Raw genomic sequence first — 26,677 nt, forward strand, 5'->3', positions numbered from 1 at the left:
TCAGCAAGCTCTAAACTGGGCCCCCAGACAAGAGAGACACACAAGACTCAGGTCAGGTACAACCACTAGAGACGGGTTTTCTCACAGTGTGGTTTGTCCAGCCTCTCTTCCACTGGCAGAAAGTCTCTCTCTCTTGGCTGTAGAATGACCAAAAAGCTTGGATTAGGCACCAGCTTCAACATAACCAAAAATTACATAACTAGATTCTTAATCATTTCCTTTCCTCCTGGACAGTGTTCCTGTAGCTTTGAAGAACACTTGAAAAAGAAAGTTACACACTGGGAATGGTCATACCTTGTCAACTCTCACTGACCCACGTTGTATAACTCCCCCTTCCCCGTTCTGTAATGCCATTTATTTGGGTAGGCCCACATCTTTTTAAAACATTTCCATCTTCCACACTTTAAGGTACTTCTTGCGTTAGGAATATTTCAGCCACCACAGCATGGGTGAAAAATAATGATTTCTGAAAGCAGCTTGAAATTTTTACAGTGCAATAGAATTCGAACTGCTAATTTGCTGGCTGCTGTGGCCTTGCACATTGAAGAAGGGAGTGGACACAATCACCTGATAAATACCTGTGACTGTGACAATACATTAGTAATAAATAAGAGTACAAATAGGCAATATTTGTTATTGAGCTCTTAAGTATATGGGTGGCATGGATTACCAAGGCATGTAAACCTTTTCCCCACTGAGGAGGCAGACTCAGGCAGTCATGACAGTGATTTTTCTCATTTACCTTCACCATTTCCCAGCAGTTTAGCAGAGGGACAAGCCCCTCAGACACCAGATCCAACAGTTTATGCCTCACAGAATCATAGAACCATAGAATGGGTTGGGTTGGAAGGAAACCTTGAAGATCATCTGTGGGTCTCAGATTCAGTCAAAGAAAGAAATTGAGAGTTTCTAGCCAGGCAAAAGCCTGCGAAAGAGCTGGAAAAGAATGTAAATAATTCTTTATCTCTCTTGTTCTCACACTGTTTATAGTTAAGTTCTATCACTGTGCGTCAAGCACTCTGAACCAATGTGTAGGTTGTTTTCACTTCAGAACAAATGGATTTAACCTTTGCGAAGCTCTGTATAAAAGAGCAGTGTATTTTGAATAAATCGGAGTTTTACTCTCATAGCCTTCTGAGTGAGTCTTCTCATTCCCGTCCTGCCTCGACAGCGACAATAATCCAGTTCCAATTCCCTGCGACAGGCACGGACATCTTCAACTAGACCAGGTTGCTCAGAGCCCCACCCAGCCTGGCCTTGAACACTTCCAGGGATGGGGCAGCCACAATTTCCCCTGGCCATGATCGGGGCAGGTTTTACCTCAGGGTTCTCTGAGGCAGCCAAAGGTGTCACTGTCCCCTGTCCCACTGGGGCCACCATGGCACGCAGCTCTCTGCCCTCACAAGGTGCCTGTGGAGCCCCATGTCCCCCACACACTGGAGGGACACAGAATCAGAGTCGGCCGGGTCGGGAGCAAGCTCAGCAGTGAAGCACAGGGTTTTGTCCAGACAGTTCGGGAGTATCTCCGGTGAGGGAGACTCCACAGCCTCTCAGACAATCTGCTCCAGTGCTCGGTCACTGCTCAGGACAGAAATTCTCCCTCATGTTCAGGTGGAATTTCCTGGGCATCAGTTTCTGCCCTTTCCCTCTTGTCCTACTGGGTGGCACTACCGAGCAGAGCCTCTGACACCTCCCTTTAGATGCTGATAGACATTGATGAGCTCCTATCTCAGTCACCTCTTCCCGAAGCTGATCAGGCCCATCTCCCTATTTCCTCACAAGTGAGATTCTCCAAACCCCTGACAAACTTCGTAGCTCCAACACACTGAGCTCCGCTCCTTGCTGCCTCCCAGCCGCCTTTCGGAAGGGCAGGCTCCAGCCCTCATGCCCTGCCCCGAGCGCCGGGACAAAGGCGGCGGTCCCGCCCGGGCGAGGCGGAGCCGGGCCGGGCCGAGCCACCGCCCGGCCGCTTTATCCGCCCGCCGTGGGTGGCGGCCGGCGCAGTGCGCATGAGTTCGGGGCGGCTGCTCGGCGGAGCTGCTCCGACCACCTGCCCGTCCTCCGCCGGGGTTTGTTCCACCCTCGGCTGGGAGCGGCGCGGACCCCAAAGCCGGTGAGTGCCGCCCGTCCGCGGGGGGCTCCCCTGGCCGTGCTCGGGCTCCCGGCTGAGGGGGGCTCCGCTCCCCGGGGCTCGTCCCCGCCGGGGCTCGGGTCTCTGGCGTGAGGGGCGAGCTCGCCCCGCTCCGCCCGCCCCCGGCTCGGTCTCGCTGCGGGGAGAGGCCGCGGAGCTGCGCGCCCCTGCCAGCCCGCCACGGGAGCGGTTCGGTGTTGCTCTTATTACTCACTAATGGATTTTTAATTATTCTTCCCTCCTGTTCCAAGAGCAGTGGCGGCCGGGACGCCGGGTGCTCCGTGCGCTGGGTGGGCGATACCGGGGGCAGGGGACAGAGACCGGCACAGCCCCGCAGAGCAGCTTTGGGCTTGCGTTGGTTTTGGTACACGGGCGGGGAGGACAAAAACTATCAGCGAACTGCTGCCCTGCCGTGTGTGGGGCTTGGCTTCCCACTGTTGAGCTGTTAAGAATTTTTTTTTCCCCTTGTTCTTCCCTAGCATAACCTAAAATTTTCTTCTGCTTATCGGTGACTTTAAGAAAATATATTTAAGCAAAGGTTTCATACCTGTAAAACTTTGATGTATGCTGTTCCTGCCTAAGGGTGATGAGGAGCAGCTGCCTTGTGCCTCCACTTTGCTTTCCTTGTCTGCAATTTAGGATTTCCAGTGGAAAAGCTGTTGGTGTAAAGAGTAGCAGGTGTTAGTTCAGGATACTTTTTCCCCTTCCCCCTCCAGGTGCCTTTTCCATCTGGAGGTGATAAGCATGAGATAGCTGGTGCTTCTTAAGATCTTAGGTGGTTTGGGTGAGGTTTAGTGCCTGTAAAGAGAAAGCACAGCCTTAAAAACACTCTTGGGATTTTCAGTAATCCAGGATCTCAAGGGCATGTTTCCTGAATAGTTTTTGTTTTAGTGTGGCAGCGAGAGGAGGTTGATGGAAGTGGAGCTCTCTTGTGCTTGGTCCTGTGCAAGGGTGTAGCAAGAGATGATTCCTGTGGTAACAAGCATGCAGATGGAATACGAAGGAGATAAGACGGCCTCTTCCGAATTTTTCTAAACATTTTCCAAGGATTTTAAGCTATAGCAAGTATCAGAAATGTAACAGTTATTTCCTTTCTCCTCTCTTTTATGAAAGACTTCTTTCTAAACCCTAAAGCATAAGTTTTAGCTTTAAAAGCTTTTGCAATTTCTGGCTTAAGCTAATAAAAAGGTATTATTTTAAGACTTTGATACAGATCCTTGACTAATGCAGCATTGTAGATGACCTTCCTTGTACTGGCACTACTTTAAAGAATTATGATTGTGGCTTTTCTCTTTCCTTTGCAGGAATTATTGTTGTATAAGGGGGGAGCTGATGTTTAAACAATGAAAGGGGAAAAAAATGTTGCTTGCTTGGGTCCCTGAGAAAGGAAGATACTGCTTATTTCTCAGAACTGGAATAGATTTTCCCAGCAGTGTCTTTCTTATCAAGGATTTGTTTGGGGTTTTACGATACAGAGTGAATGAGTAGACTTAATTTTTATGACTAGAAATACAAGTAATGCCTGGCATTAGAAAGGAACAGAGAGATTTATATATTTCATCTGTTTTGTCAGTAGTAAAACTTCTGTCATCCTGTTAGTTATAGCTGCTTTTTCTCTGCATGCCTCTGAGAGAAATATTAACTAAGAATGTTGGCAGACGGATTGCTGGTTGGATATAGTAACTGGAACAACTTAACTCCTGAGCAGTTGACAAGTCTCAGTATGACTGACCTTCTGAAATACTGGAGCATGAAAATAAATGAGCATATGAATGTGGCTTTCAAAGCCAGCCAGACAGGCTGTTACTGTTACCAAACCTTCTCTCCTCCTTTTTTTTTTTTTTAATTAAAAAATAAAAGCAAGTGATTTTAATTTCCAGTATAACTAACTGCTTAAATATATTCTTTTCAGTTGGGTGTGTATGGATGATCCCTGTACCAAGTAAAGTCCAGGGCCAAGACTCTACTGCTCTTTTTTGCTAGTGCTGTTTTCAGCTTTGTTTACCTTGGGCAGGCAGACTTTTATGTACTTACATAGGAATGATATGTCCAAAATTAGTTCATTTTTAAAGTAAACACCTATGCTTTGTGCTTCAGATGTCCTCTGCTTTCTTCCCCACACCAGCACAGCAGTCACAAAAAGAAACATGGGAGAGCAGCCTAAAATCCAGTTGTGAGACTGTGACACAGCTGTACTGGGGCTGAAAATTGTCTTGCTATCCTAAATACTGTGTAAAACAGGATTTGGCTCACCATTGCTATGACTGTAGCAGCAGTTACATAATGAAACCCTAAACCCCAGCAATGCTGCACTTGTAACAAGACAGAAGTTGACTAATTACAGAGGTGGCTGTGCCTAAAATTGTTTATGTACACTTCATGGTTCTAAAGTGTTGGCTGTCACAGATAGCACCACCCTGATGTTAACAGGAGAGATTTAAAAAGTGTAACTTGAAAAGAATGGGACGCTTTCCTTGTTGAAATTTGCATGAGGCAAATTGAAGTCAGAGGAGAGCTCAGCCATCACCTGGATGTGTTTAAAGTCCCATGTAGGACTGGAGAGGCAGCTCTGGGTATCACATGCAGTTCTCCCACTGAGCAGGTGCTGGTTATCAAATCTCAACTGGAGAGTCCCAGTGAGAGCCTTATCTTTGCCCTTAGGTAAGACCTTAATCTACAGAAAAGTAACTACTTGTCACTGGCTGTGGTTTTATTTTTAGTTGGGGCAGGAAGTGATTCTGTCACTCTCAATGAGTGGGAAATGTGAGCACTGCAGGGATCTTTGGTGGTTTCATCCACAATGTTGTGTAGGAGCCTTTGCCACTGGCCTTCATTTCAGGCAGCAAGAGTCAGCTGATGCTGCTGCTGATGTAGTGAGCTGGGGACAGATTTTATTTGCAAGGGAAAAGGCGAAGATGTGTGGACACATGTTTTCCCATCTTGAGGGTGGATGAATGTGCTTAGCATCATCAAATCCTGCTGGTATTTCACTGCCTTAAGAGAAGGAGCATTTCCCAAACACTGCAGAGAGCAGTATGAGGTAGTGATGAGCTGTGCACTTGTGCTAGTTTCGTTGTATGTAAGGAAGTCTCTGAACCATAGGGTCTCAAAGCAGTAAAAAAAGGATGATCCTGAAAATCTAGAAAGACCAGTTAAGAATGAAGCACAATATGGAATCCTCATTTTCTGGTATTATCAGGCTTGGATTAATGTGGTCAAAGGTGTGTCCTTTCTGAGCAAAGCATGACTTGGAGAATTCAGTATAGTAGTTGAATTATTACTTGGGTGATGAAAATGTTGGTTTGTGATTGTTTCCTTTCTTTTTAAGTGCTTGCTACATTTAAGTTGAGATCCAATTCACCAAACCATTTAAGCATGTGATGGAATGTCCCAGTGAAGTCAGATTTAAATTTTACTGAATTGGTGCCTTGCCCATCTAGTTCTTTCAAAAATGTATGTACACAGGATTAGTTATTTCACTGTTGGCAGCTCTCACAAATTCTGGTGCGAGTTGTATGAATGACATTCAGTGTGTTTCTTGAGGCTCCAACTTCCAGATTTAGAGGACTGAGAGAATCTTTGTTTTTAGCTCTAAAACTAACGGATTTTGTAGCTTCCCAGCCTGTAAAGGAAAGTTTGAATTGTCACAAGTGTGCCATAGAAACTTTGAAACAAAATACTGGGGTTACATGCATTGGATTCTGGGAGACTTGCATGGTTGTTGTCACTCTGTAATTACTTTGATGTAGTTGCATATCTGTCATGGGCTGCCATGAGAGTCCCCTGAGTTCACACTTGGCTAAACATTGTTCAGTCCTACTTGTCACCTGTTCTGCAAATCAATATTGATGTCCAAGGAAATGTCTATAAAAATGCTGTTGGTCTGGCTCTCATTTAGTAGGCCTTACTGTCGTGGCTTCTGTGTGTATGTTTTTTTGTTTGTTTGTTTTTTTTCTTTTTCTACTAATGGTCAGCATTTCTATAGTGTGGTGACAGTCTCTCTCTAAACAAGGGCAGGAATGTTTCTGGGTTACTGGATGTTAAATAACTGTTTCGAACACACGGGATTTTTCATGAGCAGATAAAAACTATGAATCATACTCACTGTTATCACAAGTTTCTACACTTATGCTACGGAGAAGAAAAGATTTAACATGTTGACCAGTTTTGGTTTACCTTGGTTCCTAAACACCAGCTGTTGTCTGTTGTTACTTCAGTTTCATTTTGTTTCTTTCTGTAAGAACAGCTTATAAATTTACTGTCTGATTCTGTGGAGTTTTTATGTGTTCAGTAAAACCTCATCAGTTTATCATGTATACTCCTGGAATTAGTCAACTTGCCTGTGAGGTTTGGCCTCTATAGGCAGTACTGTTACTTAGTCTATTCTACCAGGAAGCTTCAGTCTTACTGTAAATCACAAGAGTAGGGTTTCCCCTAAAGCTCAAGGATTTACTCAGTATTTCACATCCTGAAGGAGGTAAGAAGAATTCAGTTGCTGATAGCCCTGTTCACGAGGAGGAAATGTGTCCAGTGTAACTAACCATCAGTTAGTTTTGAGGAGTTTGGAACAGCAGTGGCTCAGTGAAGACATGTCATGGGCCAGCTGGTTTTGTTCAACTCTGGTCTTGTACAGCTGGTTCAGAGGTATGTTGCAGGAGCACTTAATGCAAGGAAAAATTCATGTGGTTATTAGGCACAAATACTTGACCTGTTTTGGGAAGCCCTGTGGTCTCCTGACCACAGCACGCAGGAATCTCAATGAATTCCTGCTCTCCTTTGCCTTGTTTTACTGCTCTGCTGTCAACTGTCAGAGGCTGATAAAGGTCTCCAGTCTGTCTCTCTACCATCATTTTTATAAAACCCCTCCCATGGTAACACTTCTAATGACCACAGTGTGTTTCCACATGTTTTTTCCAGATGCTTAACTCTCCAAACTCAACCACCACTATGGAGTGCAAGGTGACTGACAGTGTGTGCAGAGCTGAGTGTGTGCACTGCTATGTCAGTGCACAGCTGACAGATTAAACCAATCTTGAAGTTCACTGGCCACTTCTTCTGTTTCAGTCGAATCACTGAGACAGAGCTGGTTAAGAACAAAGGCAAAGTCTGTGTGATGCTCAGAGTACAACGAGGCTTAGAAATCTATCTTCAGAAATGTTTCATGCAGAGTGTGTTCTAGAAATTGTATGTATAGTGAAAGGATCAGACTGATCTTGTGCCCTTTTAAAAATGCATGATAATTTTCTAAAAATTGTCAACTCACCTTAAGTATATTGTGCAGTTAATGGCCTGGTGCTGTCTGCTGACTTTTGGCTCCTGGCTTACTTAGCAGTTGATTTTAGCATTTAAATGTCTTGCACTTTTGTGGGATTGATCTTTTTGCCTATTAAGCTAGTCTCCAAACAGGATTGTTAATAAAAAATTCTTTCAATCTCCTGCTACTATAGAAACAGTCCCTTGTAAATGCTAACATTGAGCTTCAATGAAGAAGTAACCTTAGTCAGCAAAACTGTAAAAATATCCTTTTTGAAAGGACAGGCTGCACCTTATCTTTGATGGCAACTTAATACATTCTCTGTGAATTATTTGCCTCTGTCAAAGCAGAATTAAATCTTTGGAGGTGAAGTTCAGTGCTAACTTCAGACTGTTTCAATTTCCTCCTCTACATTTTTCTACTCTCTGAAAAACGTGCATGATATGTAACCAAGAAGTGATCACTTCAGATGATAGAATCACTTCTGCCCTAAGATGCATTTCTGGTTTAATATCTGGGATCCTCTCTGCAAATAGTACTGTTCCTGTCACACTTCTCTGCTCCTGTGTCATGATCTGATATTTTTTTGCTATTAATCGCTAATGGTACAGGCACACATCTCTTAAGCCAAGCTAAAAAATACCCAGCTACAATGGCTGAATAACAAATCCCATTGTGAGAAACTTTCATATTTAATGCATCTCTGAAGGTCAGGAGGAACAGCTGCCTGTTGTCCTGCTGTTCCTTCTCTCTGAGCAAGATTACCTTATTTTTGAACCCTGCTTGTTACCTTGGCAATCCTACTGAAGCAGTGGGGTCTGGAAATTCATTAGATCCTTGACTGTTTCTATCTTAAACTTTTAAAGTCTTTCACTTAATAGAGATGACATAAAGAGGATGAAGGGACTTGAGTGTTAACCATGGTTAGGAGAGGAATTTGTCTGTAAAACGTGCTGTATGTATTGCAGCAGTGCCGGGCAGCGTCACATCAGCTCTGGCTGCCTTAGACACTGGACAAAGGTGTAGGAGTTTCTCAAAGCATAAAGAACCCAGCAAAGGGGAGAAGAATAATATATATGAATGGATTATGATTTTATTGACATGTACCTTTGATGTGTTAAAGATTATGTAAAAGGTAGAAGGGGGGAAAAAAAATCTTTCCCTGCACCTTTTCTGCAGGTTCTCAGACCGTTGACAGCTCCCAAGCTTTTCTGAAATGAGTAAAACTCCCAGAGAAGCCAGAGCTTCTAACACAAAAGCAGGACCAGTGCTGTAATGTTTGATACTGGCTCTTGTGTGGGTGGCTCTCTGAACCAGTTGCACTCACTGCCTTTAGTCATTGTTCAGGAGCTTTGTGAAACATCTGAACTGCAGCTCCAGAATGAGTAATGGGAGATTGCTGGGAGCAGAGGTATTTGTTATTATTTAGAATTCATGACTTTAATGTTTATTGCTGCTGAATTTGGGTGTTCCTGCTGTCCTGAACGCAGATACCCTACCATGAACTTAGTCCTGGTTAAACTGAGGTATTGCTGTTGGAGAAAGCAGAACAATACTCTTAAATACTCGTCCCTCAAAATCTGGGCCTCTTGATTTGTTTCTTGTTAACATCAACTAATATCTTCTCCTGGTTAGTCTTTAAATGTGGGTTTTATTTGTGATATTGTAATCTGCAGCAGTGACCTGTCATAATGTAGTCCATAAAGTATTCATAGTTTTGAGTGTAGTTCTAGAAATCTCACAGTTGTCTATAGCGTCACTGGGGGACTGAACAAACACGACATATTCAGTTTATATTGGGGACACCTGGATAAAAATTTAATGCTGCAACTTAAAAGTGCTGAAGAGAAATAACATTTGCCTTGTGTTGAATGTCAGTAGAAATACTCACCTCTTGCTGGTCTCTTTTCCATCTGAGCATCACCTTGACAGTCATAGGACAGAATCTGAAGTCAGTGGGGTTTTTCTGTGAATTTCAGCGGTGTCAAGATTCTCTGATAGTCTCATCTTCTAAAAATTATATATGTATTTGTGTGTGTTTGTTCAAATGTAAGATTTCAGAGCAGTCAAGATTTTCACTGATAATGTTGGCTTCCAAAAATTGTATATATTTTCTTCTGTGGATGTGTTTGTGGCTTTTCAGCATCACAGGGTTTGTTGTATATGGAGCTGCTGTTGCAGGATATGTTCCATGCTTGGGCTGCTGTTTTCCTGTTTAGCTTTCTGCAGCAGCCAAAGGAACTGCTTCACTGCTCCTGTGCCTGCCTGTCCTGAGAGTTTGAAAGCCAAGACCCATGAGCATGTTTCCACCTCTCTGGGCATCACTTGAAGCCCATTATCCTCAGGATGCATTGGATTACTGATAGCTAAAGTTCTTAATAGAAAAAAAGGAAGCATGTTCTTTTTGTGTAAAAGTAAGGCTAAATTTCATCATTAGACCTAATGTTCATAAGAAGGGCAATGAGATATTTTTGTTGTGGCAACCCAATGCTCTGGAGTGTGGATGTGCTTCCAAGACTTGCTGGACTGCAGCCTAGCTACATTGTGTGGGAGCTTTCCCACAGGACACCTTGGTGCTGCACCTCTGGTAATGTCATAGCCCTCTCCTGGGAGGAGGGATCAGCGGGATGGAATTGTTGCTCAGTATTGGCAGATGTTATCTCACTGCTATGAAACACTAATCAGCTTACCAGAAGGCTCTGGTTTCTCAGCCCACAGCTGTGGGGAGCAAGGAGAAGTAATCCGATTGAATTGGAAATGCGCGCTTGACTTTGCTTCTCGTGTCGCCTCTTGAGCCATAATAAAGGGAGAAGCACTTGGGAAGCAGGAGCATCTCATTTAATTTGTGCAGTGTCAGGGGAATGGTGTCCATTTCCCAGCTGGTTGCATATAACGTGGCACCTCAGAACCAGCTGTTTTGAGGAATGTGTCACTGCTGTCCACGGCTCACAGGCAGGCTGGGTAAAAAGATGGATATTAGCAAGCAAGGCAATTTCTCATTGCAAAGGGTGGTTTAATGTATCACAGCAAGAAATCAGCTAGATTCTGTATTTTGCCTACCCCCTGCTCATGCTGTTAGTGCACTGAGATGACTTTTGTGTTTGTGTCCTTGAGAATCAAGGAAGAACTTCTGCCAGAATGTTTTGGGAGATGATGACAATTCAGAGGTTTTACAGAACTGGGCATTGGGAAAGCTTAAAAAACTGGGGGTTTTTCCTCCAGTGAGTGCTGGTGCATATGTCTGCTTCAGTAAGTGTCTTCCAAATGTACAAGTAATGTTTCTTCATGGCTGAGTGAAATAAAAGCTCTTGAAGCTTTAAAAGGCAATTTGTAATGTGTTGATGCAAAAATGGCACCAAGTTCTGCACATGGATATTTCACCAGAAGCAGGTGGCATAGAGCTGCTTCAGTAGCATGAGTTAATTGCAGCAGTGCTAGGAAATGAATGGGGTTCTGTTTCCCTCCTGTGATCCCATAAATAGAATTCCTGTTTAAAACCAAATAAAGGTACTTGAGCTGTGCCAGTTGGTATCTCAGCCAGTGGGATTTTATTACTGTTAATGATGTGCCATAATGGAAAACACAAACTGAATTTGTAGGACAAGGATAGATGCAGGGTCCTTGCTTCTAACTGTCCATAGACATCTGGTCTGGAAGCACAAGAGATGGGGTACAGAACCCTTCTATGTTGGATTTTAGTCATCTTTTGGAACAAAACCCGTGTTTTAAAAGATGCCCATAAAGCAGTAGATGTGTTTCAGGATATAAATATAAGCTCTTTATTAACTTGTGTGGGATCTTTTTTTGCCATTTATTTTCCATTCCTTTTCAAGTGTTTTAACAAGCAGGTTTAACCCCATTCCACATTGTTCTCTGTTTCCAGACATGAATAAAGCGTGCAGCCCCACATAACACACTGATGGCATTCTGTGCTGCGTCGGAATCAATAGGTCAAGAAGGTGTGATGCCTAGGAATCTCCTGGTGGATTCTCCTGAAATGGCATCCGAAATCTCTCCGGAACACACACATGGGAGCACGGAAAGGACTGCCAGTGAGGAGAACCACGGCAGCCAAGCTAGGTGCAGAAATCTTGCCTTGGTAAGTGTTTAATGAGCCTTGTGCTTAGTGATAGAGATTACATTAATAGCTTTGTCCCACATCACACGATTTTTGTTTTATTAAGATTGATTTTTGCCATTTCTAATCCTAAGTGGTTGCTGGTGTTGTCTCGGTTGTTAAACTCAAAGTCCAGAAATAACTTCTCAGCTCCAGTATAACAGCTTGTTATTCTGGTCTGATTGTCTCTGAGAGCTTGGAGAGTGCTTCTCTCCAGCCCTTCCTCCCAGAGAACCAGGAACAGCAGTAAGGGCTTCTCTGCCCTTGCTTTCTTAAATAGCTCATAAAGAAACTTAAAGGATAGTGGTTGTTCTACACACTGCTTCTGCTTAATCTCTTTGTTGACACTCGTGAATAAAGGTCTCAGCTTATACCACCTCAATTAGATGAGTAACAAATATGTCACCATAAACAAAGCTGTGCTTGCATTAGTGAGTATGAGTGTGTGGTCATTTAAATCGTGAGTGAGTAACTGAGGGAGTAGGATGCACTTCTGCATTCTTCCCAATTAGCAGGGTGAATCAGGCAGTGAACTCAACAGTACGCTTTGTACTGTGACAGGCTAAGCCTAGAAAGCACAGGTATGGTTCCTTCCATATTTTTTTTTATCATCCCAACCATTTGAAAAGCATCCGTTTTTAGTTGAGGAAAGAGCACTCTGGTAAACGTGCTTGCTTGGAAATCTAAATCTCTGTCTTGCCTTAAATACAGAATTAGGCTTTCTGTCTCCTTCCCTCTGCCCTCCCTGATAGTTTCCTTTTAATGTGGTAGTTTTTTCTGAAAGAGTAAGTGGCAAAACCTGTATTTATCTGTATACCTCAGATACACTCATGGTTTATGGTTTTGTGCTACTTTGTGAGCTTTCTGGAAGCCTGAAGGCAATTCAAATGTGGGTCCTCGTTGTTTCTACTGAAAATATTTGCTGTTAATATGACGCTGTATCCTTCAGCTTGTGTTGCTAGTTAAGACACAAAACAAGTATGACAAAATTTAGTTACTTAACTGTTTCTGATCTGTTAAAGAAAAAAAGTTATGAAGGGCAGGTACATCATTTGGACTTGGGAAGTTAGTGTATGGTATTTGTTTTATGAAAACTGGTTGAATTTTAGAGAATTATGGTGGAAGTAGTACTTTGCTGGAGACAACTTAATTTTTTGCCAAATTGCAAGTTAATTTTGCTTATTAGTATACCACTAGTTTCCAGGTTAACACACTAATAGTCAATCATATTTCCTTGGGTTTTACTCTTAGCTGCAGTAGCAGACATGAGACTAGACGTTTGAAAAAATCAGTATTGAATAACAAAGCTATGTATAAATCAGTTTGTATGGTCTCATCCCAGGTCTGCTGTGTCAGAAAATGACGCAAGTTCCCTTAGTCCGACTAGATCCTGCCATGTGATAACCCATAGGATGATGCATCAGCTAGAATTGGAATCCCTTCCTACCCTGTAATGCAGTAATTTATAGATGGACTAAAGTTAGCTGCAGGCTTAGGCCATTCCTATCAGACCTGTGAATCAGCAGTTCACAGAGCCTTTGATTTGTCTTATTTGAGTTTGTACATGAAGACAGTGAATTGTGTATCAACAAACTTAACTGGGATACCACAGATCCCCTTCCATGATTTTTCTTCCAGCAGTGTAGTAGGTCCAACAAGGCTGATAAGTTGCATGTGTGGAGTAACAGGTTGGACAGTATAAACTCTTCTCAATACAGAAATTCCAGTTTCTGAATTTGGGAAGGGGTCTGTGTTAAACTGAACATGAAGGAAATGCTGCCTATTCTGCCTCATTGCTGGAAGATTCTCCTAGAGACATCACCTTCTTGCTTCAGTAGTTTTGTTATAAAAGTTCAGAAGATGCAGAAGCTTTGATGGCCTAATGAGAGGAAAGGGGTAGATAACTCTGTGTAGACAAAGAATTTATATTCTGCCAGTTCTGAGAAAGGTAGGGTTTTATTTTCAGGCACACTGGACCTTCACTAGACCCTGAAACAGATGCTACTAAAGACCTAACTGCCTCTTCATTTATCACTTTCCTGGGTCTATTCACCTAGAGACATGGCAAGAAAGGTCAGGGTTGGCTTTGATTTTTGGGGTTTTTTTAATGACATTGCAAAGGAAAAGTGTGACAATGCTTCTTATGATAGTTCTGTGCTGCTCCAGGTTTCTTACTACTTCATTGTAAAAAACCCAGGCTCTTAAGCTTCTCAGTGTCAAATTGCATTAGTTACTAAATATAACCTTTGTATTGCATCTGTGGAATTTAAACAAACTCAGGGATGTGGTAATAGGGACAAACACTTGGATGGGCTTTAGGCTTTGCTGACTGCTCACAGCTGGTTTGGGTGACTCCTGGCTGGTCCTGCATCCTGTGTGTCTGTGCTGGCATCGCTTGCTGGGAGCTGGTTCAGTTTAGGAATGACTAGGAGATGGACATCAATTTCCATGTGCTAAAAAGGAATAAAAATTCTGTATGTGTGATCCTTCCCAGTCAGCTGTTGTCACTTCAGTTTAATTTTGCCAGATTTCTCAGCTTCTCTTACTTATATAGTGATGCTTCCAGTTAACTTTGAAAACTGCAGGCCTCTAAGCCAAATTCATTATTTTGAAAGGAAAGCAAGATGCTGCCTTGATTTTAGGAGTACTTCTGTAGAAATTATAGATGTTCAGCTCTGGACTTATTTGGCCAAATCTGTCACAGCAGGTTGAAGTGAGATGGGAGAAATTCATCCCTTGATATCTTCATCTCACATGACCATTAATAACCATAAAAGCTGTTACATATGAGGACTGCTTTGCACATATATTTTGGTTTCTTTGATAAAAAGAGGTATCCATATATCTGCTTGAGAGAAGTGTATTTTCTTGATGCATGTAATCAGTTGCACTTACCCAAGGATGAGGGCAAACAAAAACACTCTATTCTTGGCAATTCTAGCTTCCAAAACCCAGTCTGTAATGACACTGCCAGACATGTGGTATAAGAATTAACTTGCCATGAAATACAGTTGCAGCAATTTAAGGACACTTGATTTGGAGATAAAACTAGGTCTTGGGGGTTTTTTTTGAAGCAATTTGACTTGTTCCATTGACTGAATAGGCACAGACCAGATTCTTAAAGCCAATCCTTCTTTCAGTGCTTGTCTCTGGTAATTGGACTGGGTATCTATTCTCAGCCATGAGTAACTGCTTTAGTTTCTAAGTGTGAATAATGTGCTAGGACAATTGTGCTACCTGTGAAAACCATGGCAGAGGTGCTGGTTGTACCTGAAGTGATCTGTGCTAATTGGAACTGCATTAATAATAAGCTGTGTCAGTGCCTTGGATCTGTTGCTACAACTTCAGTGCTTTACCTTCTGTATCTGAACATGTCTTACTGAATGATAGCTTTGAGGGACAGTGAGTTCTTGTTATTCTTGGTGGATCACACTGTGTTATATATTTTATTTTTTTGCCTTTGGATCAGACAGATCCTTGGTTAATGCCACAGTTCACTACCACTCTTTTTGGGGTAGTGGTGGCCTCTAGAATTTGTTCAAGTGACTATTTCATTTAATCACTAATCAAATGGCTTAAACTGGGAGAGGCCATGACTCTAAAGAGATTTTGCTTGTTCTGATTGTTATTTCTTCAAACAAGCTTCCTCTCTGGCTCTAACAAGACTTCATGGCCAGTCACTGAAGATGGTTTGTCACTCCTGGATCCCTTGTATAGCACAGGTGACATTCTGAATGTTGGTGACGTAGACATGAAGCACAACTATGCTGTGAGTAGTCTGAGCTGGCTCAGTGTTTTGTTTCACACACTCAGCCATTTAACTCAGGGGTGACATGGTTGTTTTGTAGTTATGGTATCTCTTGCAGCCTAAAAATTCTTTGTTATGATCCTTATCCTTTTCTGGATCAGTGCAGGTAATTCAGGTGCAACAGACCTGGCATTCTAAGTGTACCATGTTGGTATTTCTTTACCTCAGCCTCCATGAAGAGAATCCACTGGGAATCCAGTTTGGACTTTGGGGTTCTGGAAAAGGATAAATCATGTGTCTGTTAGCCCACTGCCACCTTTTTTCCTCACAATTTGAATGAGTCTTGTGATGCTGAGCTGCACTTCAGGTGCATTCAAGGGAAAGTCCTGAGAAAGACTCCTTTCATAAAAATATGTTTTTCTCCCTTGACACCGATACTCCACAGGCTTTACTGGATTACAAGACCTTTCACCATGTCCAGGGACTTTGCCAAATAACAATACACAAAAAATGAGAAGAATTTTTGACTGTTTGCTTTGTATGGATACAGCTGCCTTGGGGCAGGTGGAAGCCATTCCTTAGAGGGTGTGGAGAGAGCTATGCTATGCTTCATAAGCTGATGTTGGTATGACCTGGAAACAGTGTGCCTTGGAAAAATAAAAGCCTGACTCCTAACAAGGAATGATCTTGCTGTAAAATGTGTTAGTGAGAATACAGATCCTAAAGGCAGTCTGGGCTCTGTGCACAAACTGTATCATTGTGCTTTAAAGCAGGATCTGGTAGAGATTATTACAGCAGGTGGGCAAATCTGCTTTTTAAAACATGCTAATAGGCATTACTGAACTTCCAGAGTGTTTTCTTCATATATTCTGATACTTTTCACAGAATATTTGCATTAAAGTTTCTGTAATGTGAAAGTTAACTTCTACTTGTCTCACCGTCAGCTCATGTAAGAGATTTGTTGCAATTATAGGGGGGGTCAGCTTTTTATATCTTAAAATCCACAGAGGGACACAGGGCTGCATCTGCCCACCACCCATTCATTCTCTCCTGTTTTAAATGTAAAATGCTCCATGATTTGAGCCTTCCTGTGCAGCTAAGCTTGGAGCACTCCGTGATTTGTTCTGGACTCTGTCCAGCTTAGCTGCATCCTTTCCAAAGTTCAGCAACTGAATCTGAACTCTGTGTTCCGAATGAGGATGTGCTGTCGTGTCATCACTCTGGTTAATATATCCCAGAATGAGATCTGCATCCCTGAAAAGCAGATTTTTTCCCTATTTATGGCACTTAAATTGACAGAATCACAGATTGCACAGGTACCTTGCAGTAACTTCATCTCAGCATCATTTTTTTATTCATCTGAGAGTTCATTTCTGGGGGCCATGTCATAAAGGTTTAAAATCAAGGTATGTGACATCTTGTACTTGACATCTTGTGGTCAAGTCAATAACCCTCTCATGAGAAATGAGTTTGGTGTGAAATTACTTGATTTTTAATTAAAATTTAGTGGCTTTTGCGTGACGTGTCTCCTCATTTTTCTCAATGTTGGTCTAACAATTTCTTTTTCCTTTCAATTTCTATAGGCTGATCAGCCTAATTTTGTTTATCAAAGAGCCGTCTTCAGAGTTTAAGCAGATATTCAGTTTGCTTTCTTTAAAAGTAGGTTGGGAGTAACTTAGTCAGTTTATAACTTTAGCTCATCTAGTTTATCTTTTAAGTACTTGTAGATAATTTGTTTCCTCACTTAGGACCTATTGATTATATGCTTTGCTACCTCTCATGAAGCACAAAGGCACAATTATGCTTGTAAACTGAAGAAAACAGCTCTCAATATTATAGTCTTCTTCGTCAAATGAAATGGTACTATCAGAACCATCAGATAGTGGGTTGTAGAGGAAGCACTTTTTGACACAGCACACAATTGCACTCTGGAACTCCCTGCCACAGAATGCTGTGCATGCCAGTCCTTTCCATGGCTCAAACAATAAGATGAATTCACGCTAGAAAAGCTCATTAAGGGCTATTAAATACACAGATGCCAATGCATCTGGGAAATCTTTAAGCCATGTGTTGCTGGAAACTGGAAAGATTTAGAGGAGGAAAAAATATACCCATCCAATATACAGCAACACCTCCCACAACTTCTCTCCCTAGTCCTGTGTGTTCATAGCTGCTGAAGCTAAATGGGCTTTTTGGTCTGATCCTGTGTAGTAGTTCATGTTCTTACTTGTAATTCACATGCTTCCAGCTTCAAGAACACAGCAGTACAATTCATTCAGTTTCCCTTTCCTGTAAATCTAGTCAGAGGTACTGGACTTCTTCTGTGCTAAAGCTTTTATGTGTGTTCTGATACAGTTCCTGCACACAGGGCTTTCCTTTTCACCCCTTCTAAAAAGTAGAACTGCCTTGATACTAACAGACTGTGGCCCCAGTGGTGCTACACTGACCTTAGAATAGTTTGCTCCCTTCATGATTCTTTTGAGAAGCAGCCAGTCACTTCTTTCTTATGGCATTGTGCCTATTAATTCTTCAGTGAAGCTGTCAAGTGATTGATAAATCACTTGAATCTGGCATTCTCCTGGTATTTTGCTAGTTGAAGTTCGGTTCCTTAGCAGGTTTTAGAAGATCTTTTAAGCACTGCAGATGTCTTGGGATCTCCTGTGATGTTCTGTTTCTGTCAAAACTGTGCTAGTCTTAGGATTTTAGATCTGGATGTGATGTTCAGAATTTCTACAGATATGTATGAAAAATTGTGGGTTTCTGGATATTAAGTCCTTGTATTGAACAGGTAGGAAAGGAATCAACAAATCTTTTCTAGGAAATATATTCTATTCTTGTTTTCTTTCTCTTATTTCTTTATTTTTCCTCTTTTATATCAAACAGTGTTATAACACTCTTTCCTGTTTGGCATAAGCAGGAAATGTTTGGCTGCACAGAGATCTAAAACATTAATGCCAGCTGAGCATACTTGGCTATTTCATCTGTTTTCATCCCAAATTTCTTCTGTCTGAGCAGTCTTTTTAATCTTCATAATTTAATGTAATTTTAAGACGAAGCACAATATTCAAGCTTCAAATTCAGGCTGTCTTTTGACAGTAGTTTTAAAGTTTGTAGTGTTAGGTGTATGTGAGATTTAGTTTAGGGAGGTGTGTTTGTGTATCAAGAGTAGGGAGTAGATGGAAACTATGAGGTGAATAACTCAAGTAGCTTGAAAGACTTTTCCTTGACTATTAAAAAACACAGATTCATCAGCAAAAAAGGAGGCCTGGAAAACCAGCCTGGAAAGAATAGGAACTGTTTCAGTACTTGGAATATATGGAAAAGGAACTAATTTATAGACTTGGTAGCCTTAGTTAAAACTGGCACCTTTAAGTTACAAAAATTCCTCCCATCATTCTGAAGGCTTTACTATAATACAGGTAGTAATAAAGCAAGTAATACAGGTGGGAATAAAGCAAGTCACTGCTTGCTTTGCATCTCTGAGCTCCTTTGGTTTGACCAGCCTGAGTAGGTTTTTTTTCCCACTATGATTGTGTGTCTAAAATGGGATTGTTTCCTTGGCTGGCAAACTGAAACATATCTGGCCTGAGGGAGTTTCTATCCAGACTGGATGCCTTGCGTCTCAGTACAGTGCCCTGACTTAACACTGCTTGTTCTCCAGAGCTGTTGGTTTTGGTTTTGTTGTTTGTTTGGGGTTTTTTTTCTGATGAAATGTGACATTGATCATCTTGAAGGGAAACTGCATGAGGAAACAGATCGAAGTGCTAACAGAGATGAAGCTGGTCTTTCACATCCTGGTATGCTGTTTATTACAAATGTGTTTGTAAAGAGCTGGTTACTCAATTTAAATCCTTTACCTAAAGGGACACAGCAAGATCCACAAGAGATGGTTAAATCAGGCAAAGCTCTCCTGCAAATCTTTCCTATCATGGAAATATGTTCAGTCTTGCAGCACAGAAAAGGATGGAAGGAAGTGCTTCTGGAAGTCTTTGCTTCCTTGCTTTATTCTTTGCTCAGCTCTTGATCAAACAAGTTAAGCTAATGTGGGAGCAGTTTTTTTAGGTGCACACAGTAATTCCTGTACCACACTCTGGATTTATTGCCACTATGAACTTCTTAAACACAACCCCCCCTTCTTTTCTTTTGCCTAAGTCTGGCTCTTGCAATGAGCTTACCCTCAACAAAAGCTCTTGGAGTCCTGTTCAGCTCCAGCTCAGGGCTACCTAACAAGGGCTCTTTTCCTGTCATTCTCTCGCCTACTAGACATAGCAGCCCTATGAGTATTTGGGTGGGGAAGGAAGGAGATTGCAACATCCATTAAGGAAAAAAACACACACACAGAAAAATCCCCAAAAAAAAAAAAAAGAAGGAAGGCTTGTCTGTCTCTTGCTTTTCAAGTGCAGCTGTAAAACTTTCCTTGGCCTTTGAAAACTGACATGTGGTGGGTACAAGCTGTGGACTACGTCAGCCTTTGAAGTTCATCTTTTAAACCGGCAGTGGCAAATGGCATCCAAATTTTAGCTTTTGTAGCAGTTTTGCTGCAAGCTGGAATAAGTTACTTATTCTGACAGTACACTGTGGATATTAAGACTAAGTTAGAAATAAGAACACCTCTGTACATCTTTCCCACCCACCAAATGTTCTATTGGCCACACAGGCTAAGAGCCTCAAACCATTTATTTTCTCATCTGTAACATTCTGAGTGCTTGAAGATCAACTGCCACTGGGTACAATGTAGCACATTATATTTCTTAATCTATAGGCATTATTTTGGTACAGAGCTACGTTTTTAGTGCTGAGAATGGGGATAAAAGCATTGTTTGTGCAAGGAGTTAACAGGTAGAGCTGCACACAGGTTTTCTTAGTCTAATCTAGTGTAAGATGATCTGAACAGGCACGGTGAGTTTGAAGCAAGTTGTGCTGCCCTAGCAAGAATGTGCTACCTATTGAATATTTGTACTGCATACCTTTATGTATTTACCTAAATTCTCCCAGCCCTCCACTGAGAAGTAGCCTTTTTACTCTGTCTGCACGTGCAGTGAGGTGTCCTTGGTGCTTCTTGTTGAGTTACTGACGGCAAAGTTTCCAGTATATGCTTGGCAGGGGAGAAATTCAGTCCAGAAAAGGGAAAACCTCACTTGCTTTTCAACAATATATACTTGCATTCCAGAACTTACACAGGTCTCTTGGGAAATGTCTTTCCTGTATCCATTGTCTTAATGCAGTGCCTTTCTTAATCATTCTTTGTCATCTCCAAGTTTCTGGAAAAGTGAGTGTTTCCAAGGGTGGAGTGAAAAGAGTTAGAGCATTGCTGCCCAGCTTCACATAGTGATAATGTGTTAATCAAGTTAATTAAGAGCACTGACTCAGAGAAAATGAAGACTGGATAATCCAAGCGATTATTTATCACTTCTGTGGTCTACAGGATTATTTCCTGCTGAAGAAAATAGCCTAAGGCACTATACTGCTAGGGAAGAGGTCTTCATGTTTATTCTTGGGTTTTCCTTTCTGTAACTCAAAGGAAAATCTTTGGAAGCCCTCTCCCTACTTACTATTACCTCTTCATAATCTCTTACGTACCCCTGGACAGTTTATAGTTGGTAGTGGCAGAGACACTTCTCAGCGCCAGCTTTGCTTCTGGAAGTCCTCACTCTCTGGTCTTGAGCAAAAAGAGAATCAACCATTTCTGGGGCTGTCCTGAGTGCACCCTTTCCCTCCCATGTTGTTGCCCAGGCCTTGACCCTGAATCTGACACAGAACACAGTTTGCCCCAGTTTGGCATCAGAAGAAGCCATCCTAACCCCTGCAAAGGAACAGGTGCATTTAGGACATTTTTTTTCTTTTTTTTTTTTTTTTTTTTTTAGTAGCTCTTATGGCTTTTATGATCTTTTAGTAATTTGCTCTGTACAACTCAAATGAAGACTTCTTTGCCTAACTAAAACATGTAATACCAATTGCTGCTCTTTAGGTTTTTAAATTTTTTTGTCGTCTAGCATTGTAATGTCTAAATGTCTCTTTGGGAAGGCATCAATCTTTTTTTTTTTTCCCCATAGGATGATGAAAGTTTGAAATACTTAACTCACGAAGAACAGGATGTTCTCATGTTCTTTGAGGAAACCATAGATGCCTTAGAAGATGACTTGGAGGAGATGGCCCTACGTGACAGTGGCATCCACTGTCAGTCTCCAAGGTCAACAGAAGAAAATGTTTCCAGTCATTCAGAGACAGAAGATATCATTGACTTAGTGCAGTCAATACCTGAGAGCAGTGACCATGAAGGTCCTTCCAGCAGAGATACAGAACCAGGTAGTTGGGTTTCTTGCAAGTGTGGGTTTTCCCTTTGATCCAGCCCTGACCTACTCCAGTTCTCTTTAGAAACTGCTAAAGAAATTCTGTACCTTCCTTACTACCTCAAGATAAATTTGTTACTCATTGGGAGCTCTAAAAAGTGATTCTAGTTTGCCTTGGGGTTTTTGAAATTCTTGCTGCTACTGTCACTATTTTTCCTAATTTTTCCTTTTCCCTCATGGGGGTCATGCATCTGATGAAGTTGTTGGTTTGCTGTCTCAGTCCTCTGCCTGGAGACTGAGTTGTCACTGTTGTGCTGCTGTATTGTCACAGTCATTGCAACAAGGCAGACTGTATTCACCAACCTGTTCATGCTCTGCTCTTCTCCAAGACTTTTAAAGGTTTTTTCCCAAGAGTTTTAAGATAGCATTGTTTTCAGTGTTACTCTGTGTGGGACTGAAAGGCATACGATCCTATCAGTGACTTTGTGACACGATAGCATATGGCATGTTGTTTTTGTCACCCTGTGGAGTGTGTTCTCTCTGTGTTTGGACAATGAATCTATCAGCTAGTACACACAGTGGGACATAATGTGTCCTCTCCTGGCTGTTTTAATAAAAAATAAGAACTGCAAAACTCTTATGAAAGAGCAGCCATTGAAGCACAGCGAAGCAACACGCAGAATATGAGTGAAAGGCAGAGAGAAGGCTGTGATAGTGCCACATGGTAAACGTGGTGATTGAGCTATAGCATTGCCTAAGAGATGGCATTGCTGGGACTTCTCTTATATTTCTTCTGGCTGTGTGGGCTGAGGTTGAGTTAGAAAGGTAGGGAGAGGGGAGAAATGCTGCTGAAAGAAGCATTTTAGCTTGCATTCTGCTCTGTGTGAAGAGTTAATGACATCTCTGCTGCTTTGCCTTTTAGTGCTGGATGCCCCTCGGAGAGCTGAGAGCCCTCAGCCCGCTGTACCTGCTGACCTTCCCCCACACCCCCCTGCACCACCACCACCGGTGCCTGAGACCCTTCCTCTTCCTCCTCCACCCCCTCCTCCAGTGCAGCATCCAAAGTTGCTCCGTTCCATCCCCACTCCTCTCATCGTGGCCCAGCAGATCTCTGAGCAGCAGGTGGAGAGCCGGGCACGCTTCCCCGGCGCCCTCAAGGAAGGGAATGCTGACAGGAAGAAAGCCCCGGTAGCCAACGGTGATTATTGCACAGCACCCAAGCACCCTCCTGCCCCTGCCCCCAAACTGCACCGGTTCCCAAGCAACATCAACATAACAAATGTCAGTGGCAAGGAATTCAGCGAGACCATTTCCAAAGCAGCGGTTAATGTCCAGGAGCGGCGGGCGCAGGTGCTGGCCAACATCAACGGGGGAGCTCTTCTGGCAGCTGAACTGGAGGAGAAGCTGCATAAAAACGACTTCTTGTCACGTAACAGAAGTTCTTCCTTACGGGATCTCTCCTCTGAGCAAACACGCTATGAAGCCCTGACAAAACTCGGCCTAGTTAAGGGAAAGCCAGCTCAGGACCAAGTGGACCATGCCCCAAGCACTCAGCAGCTTGATGTGCAGCCCAAGCAGTCAGAGGCTGTTACCAATGGATATCAAAACATCCATGAGGTTTTAAAAAGTGAGCCCAGCCCTTTCCTTCCTATGGGCAAAACTGTAACAATCAAACCAGAGGTGGCTCTTGCCGCTAACAAAGTCAGCAGCCTGCAGCAGAACACAGAAAAAAGTTGCAATGATTCTAAACAACCTGCTGTAAGCCTGGACATGAGGAGGAGGTCGGGTTCGCTACCTCGACCTTCAGGGTTTCGATCCCAAGGGATAACAGTGAAGTTTTCTGGCCGTGGCTCAACTGAAGAAGCCAGGAGAGAGGCACTCCGGAAACTGGGACTGCTGAAAGAGACAGCGTAACTTGGGTGGGAACGTTGTGGCAGCAGGGGGAAAGTCATAGCATGGCTTTGTGCTGGAACAGCCCCAACAGGATTGGGATCAAGTGGATTGGAAGAAAAAAGGGAAAGTTCTCTGCTTCAGGCAAGCCAGGAAGGTATTAAACACTGTGGAATGGCCACTTGTGTTTATCCCTGAAGGACTGGCACCACGTAGGGTCGTGTACAGCAGTGGAGTTTGGCTCTCCTTCTTACAGAGATACTCATCTGTTGCTCTTTGTGACTAAGAGGAATTTTATTTAATTAATGCTGGACTGTAGCAGGCAGCATCTCGTTAATGAAGTGTACAGTGCAGTATTGTTGTACATAGCAAGCTGAATGGCTAATCTTGCTTTTGCTCTTTCTGAAGCCAAAACAAAGAGCTCCGTCTGTCCTGCCCACATGTCTGTCTGTCTGTCCATGGGAGCTCAAGATAATGTCACAGCTGAAATTTCTGACAGTGTGACACCCTTCTGTGACTTTTTGTTGTCTGTGTTACCTGGCTTGGCTTCTTTCCCTGCCAGTGTTGGATGGGAAGTGGAGTTTTCTGCTCCCTCACTCTCTTCTTGACTCAAAACTCTGCACAGGATGGTTTCTGCTTTGACCTTCTCCTGGACAGAGCAGCCCAAGCTTTGGATGGGTGACTGCCTCACTCTGCTGCTGCACCTGGAGCCTGCCCTCCCCTGCCAGCCACCTGCTTCTCCTCACGCCTGAGCGACCCACGTGTCCAGGGAAAGGCACCGGAGAGCCTCCAGGATATGCACTGACAGCCAAAGAGTCTCCTGACAATCTGTGACCCCAACTGCTCTGTCCCAGGAGGATCTCACAGCAGAGAAGCCATAGGAACAAGTTAACTTGGTACCAAAAGCGAGACCCGTATGTCAAAAGTCTTCTCTTTTATGTTTGGGTTCCTGGGAAGGAACTGCTACTTTTTGAACAGTAGCTGTACTACACGAATTATAAGTTCTGTTACTTCTAAAACTATCATTTGGTCTTCCTGTAGTTTGACTGCCCTAATAATCCTCTGTTCACAGCCTTATTTGATTCTGCTCTGCCAATGCATGATAGAAGTTACAGCCAAAATTCTTGCAGGCTATGTGGAGTTTCAGGAGAGCTCCACATCTTTCCTGAATAGTCAGAGTTGGTGGTATTTTGCCTTTATTCGATAGATAAGCTGGTAAAGATGGTCCCAAAATATATTTATTTGTTAGTATGTTTTTGGGTTATTTTTAATATGGCAAAGCTGTCCTTCCACATTGCAACTCATTCCTTTTTTGTATTACCTGAAAGCATCAAGAATAGCCACTTTAAAATCAAATGCCAAACTCTCAATTTTTTTTGGTTGTTATTCCCTCACATTTGATTTCTCAGTGTTCTGGATTTTTTTCTAAAGGGAAAAACTGACTTGCTCTCTGCACTTTCTGAAGCCTCGACCAATGCACTGCTTCTCCGTAGTAGCTGAGCAATAAACCTTGGAGAAGAGGAGGGGTGGCTGCAGCAGAAACTGACACACCCTTTGGCGAGGAGCTCTGACATAACTGTGATAAACAAGTTTGTAGTTCTTGTGATAAAGTATTTCAAACTTGCTGAGCTGTACTTTAAACGAAGCTGTCGTGAAGGAAAAACCTTTGTGTCATTCTCAACCTGCCTCATAAGTTAAAGGTTTTTTGTTGGCTTTTTTTTTTTGTTTTGTTTTGTTTTTAATTATCTGCTTGCTGCTTAAATTTTTAATTGTGTTGTTACGGTATCTGGCTGGTTCTGTTATGTAGTTATTCTTTTCAGCATTTTCACTGGGTAAGTGATCATGTTCCTCTTTGTGACAGGCTTGCTATACATAAGCAATCAGTAATTAAAATATGTGGCCGTTCCTGGGCTGGCAGAGGACTTGGGCATGCATAATCAAACGTGAGAGGTGCTGCTGAAGCAAAAAAGGCTGTGTGTGTGCTGCAAGTAAAGCACAGGCTTGTTCTGCTGGGCTCTGAGTCTGCAGTCCTAAATCAGAAAGACCAGGGAGCACAGAAAATACACCCAAGCACATGCTGCAGTGCAGGCTGGAATGGAAGCTGACATGTGGATGATACATCATAATTTATTAACATAACCTGCTAAGTAAATTTATATGTTTCATGGCCTTTGTGCTTTTAAATCCTGGTAAAGCAAATTCTTCATAATGAATGTGAAGTGTGTACGAAGCAATCTCCACATCTAATCATTTCTTGCCAGCTCTTCTTTGAGTTGTTTACAGCTGAGAGCCCTTGCTAAGCAAACAGGGGGGAAAAAACCCTGACACTGTTTCATTGGAATTCAGTCTAGTTCAATAACTCTGTAATGTCACCCTACTTAAAAATACCCCAGATATTTAATATCTAAAGTTGCTGTATGCTGAATTAGCTGGATCATGTTCTCCCATCCTTTGTGCAGGGCTGTGTCCTCAACTGGTGGGAAGTGAGAGTTAAATCTTCATTAGGTAAAGCAGTTTCTGCCCAGGGAGGACTTGGAACGAGGTATTCATTGTGGCCCTTCATCATAGCAGATAAATTCTTCTCTGTGCCTAAAACTGTAGTGAGTAAAGCCATGTACTAAATGAAGTTAAGTCTAGCTGCTAATAACCTGTATATAAATTTAGCTCTATTTTGTGTATCTTGTTTCGTGTGTATATGTTGCTGTGATTTTACTTTCTTTCCCTTTGTGCTAGAGGTAACTGTCTTGCACAAATCTGATAAATCATCTATTAAACTAGAATAAACCAAATGAAATGATGGCTGATGGGAGGTGCCATTGTGTTCTTTGCCACCCCATAGCATGACTCTTTCTTGGAGGAAGGAGGTGACTTTTTCTTAATGGCTAATACTGATTTAATAACCTTTCATTTTGCAACTGTGGATGTGTGTGAGCCAGAGCCCAACCCTGTCATGGCAGGTGCTGGAGGAGGGACAAACAAAAAAAAAAAGGCTATGTCTGACAAGAGATGTGTATTCTCACTGCTGAGCTTCAGTAGCTGTGATCAGTGTCCTTGCCAGAATGAAGTTCATCCTCAACAGTGTTTGAATTAGACAAAAGCTTCTCTCTCACAATGTTTTGCATTATTAAAATGACCTTTCCAAGAGGAAAATTTTATATGTGAAAGAAGAATAACATCTTTGTTTCCAAGGCTGTTACCATAAGTGAGTGTGGTCCTGCTGAGTGTGGAAGTGTCCTTGTTGCACAGG

The 26,677-nt window shown here is 42.5% G+C and overlaps 1 protein-coding gene across 1 annotated transcript; it reads left to right on the forward strand.

Annotated features, from left to right (window-relative positions):
- Positions 1 to 1,938: 1,938 nt before the first annotated feature.
- Positions 1,939 to 26,234, forward strand: PROSER2 (proline and serine rich 2). The gene is made up of 4 exons (XM_030290488.4): positions 1,939 to 2,113; positions 11,269 to 11,484; positions 21,304 to 21,556; positions 22,463 to 26,234. Exons 2-4 carry the CDS (start codon positions 11,305 to 11,307, stop codon positions 23,452 to 23,454), a joined length of 1,425 nt encoding a protein of 474 aa, XP_030146348.4. The 5' UTR covers positions 1,939 to 2,113; positions 11,269 to 11,304; the 3' UTR covers positions 23,455 to 26,234.
- The last annotated feature ends 443 nt before the right edge of the window (positions 26,235 to 26,677 follow it).

Source organism: Taeniopygia guttata, chromosome 1A (assembly GCF_048771995.1).
Source record: "Taeniopygia guttata chromosome 1A, bTaeGut7.mat, whole genome shotgun sequence".
NCBI classification, from domain to species: domain Eukaryota; kingdom Metazoa; phylum Chordata; class Aves; order Passeriformes; family Estrildidae; genus Taeniopygia; species Taeniopygia guttata.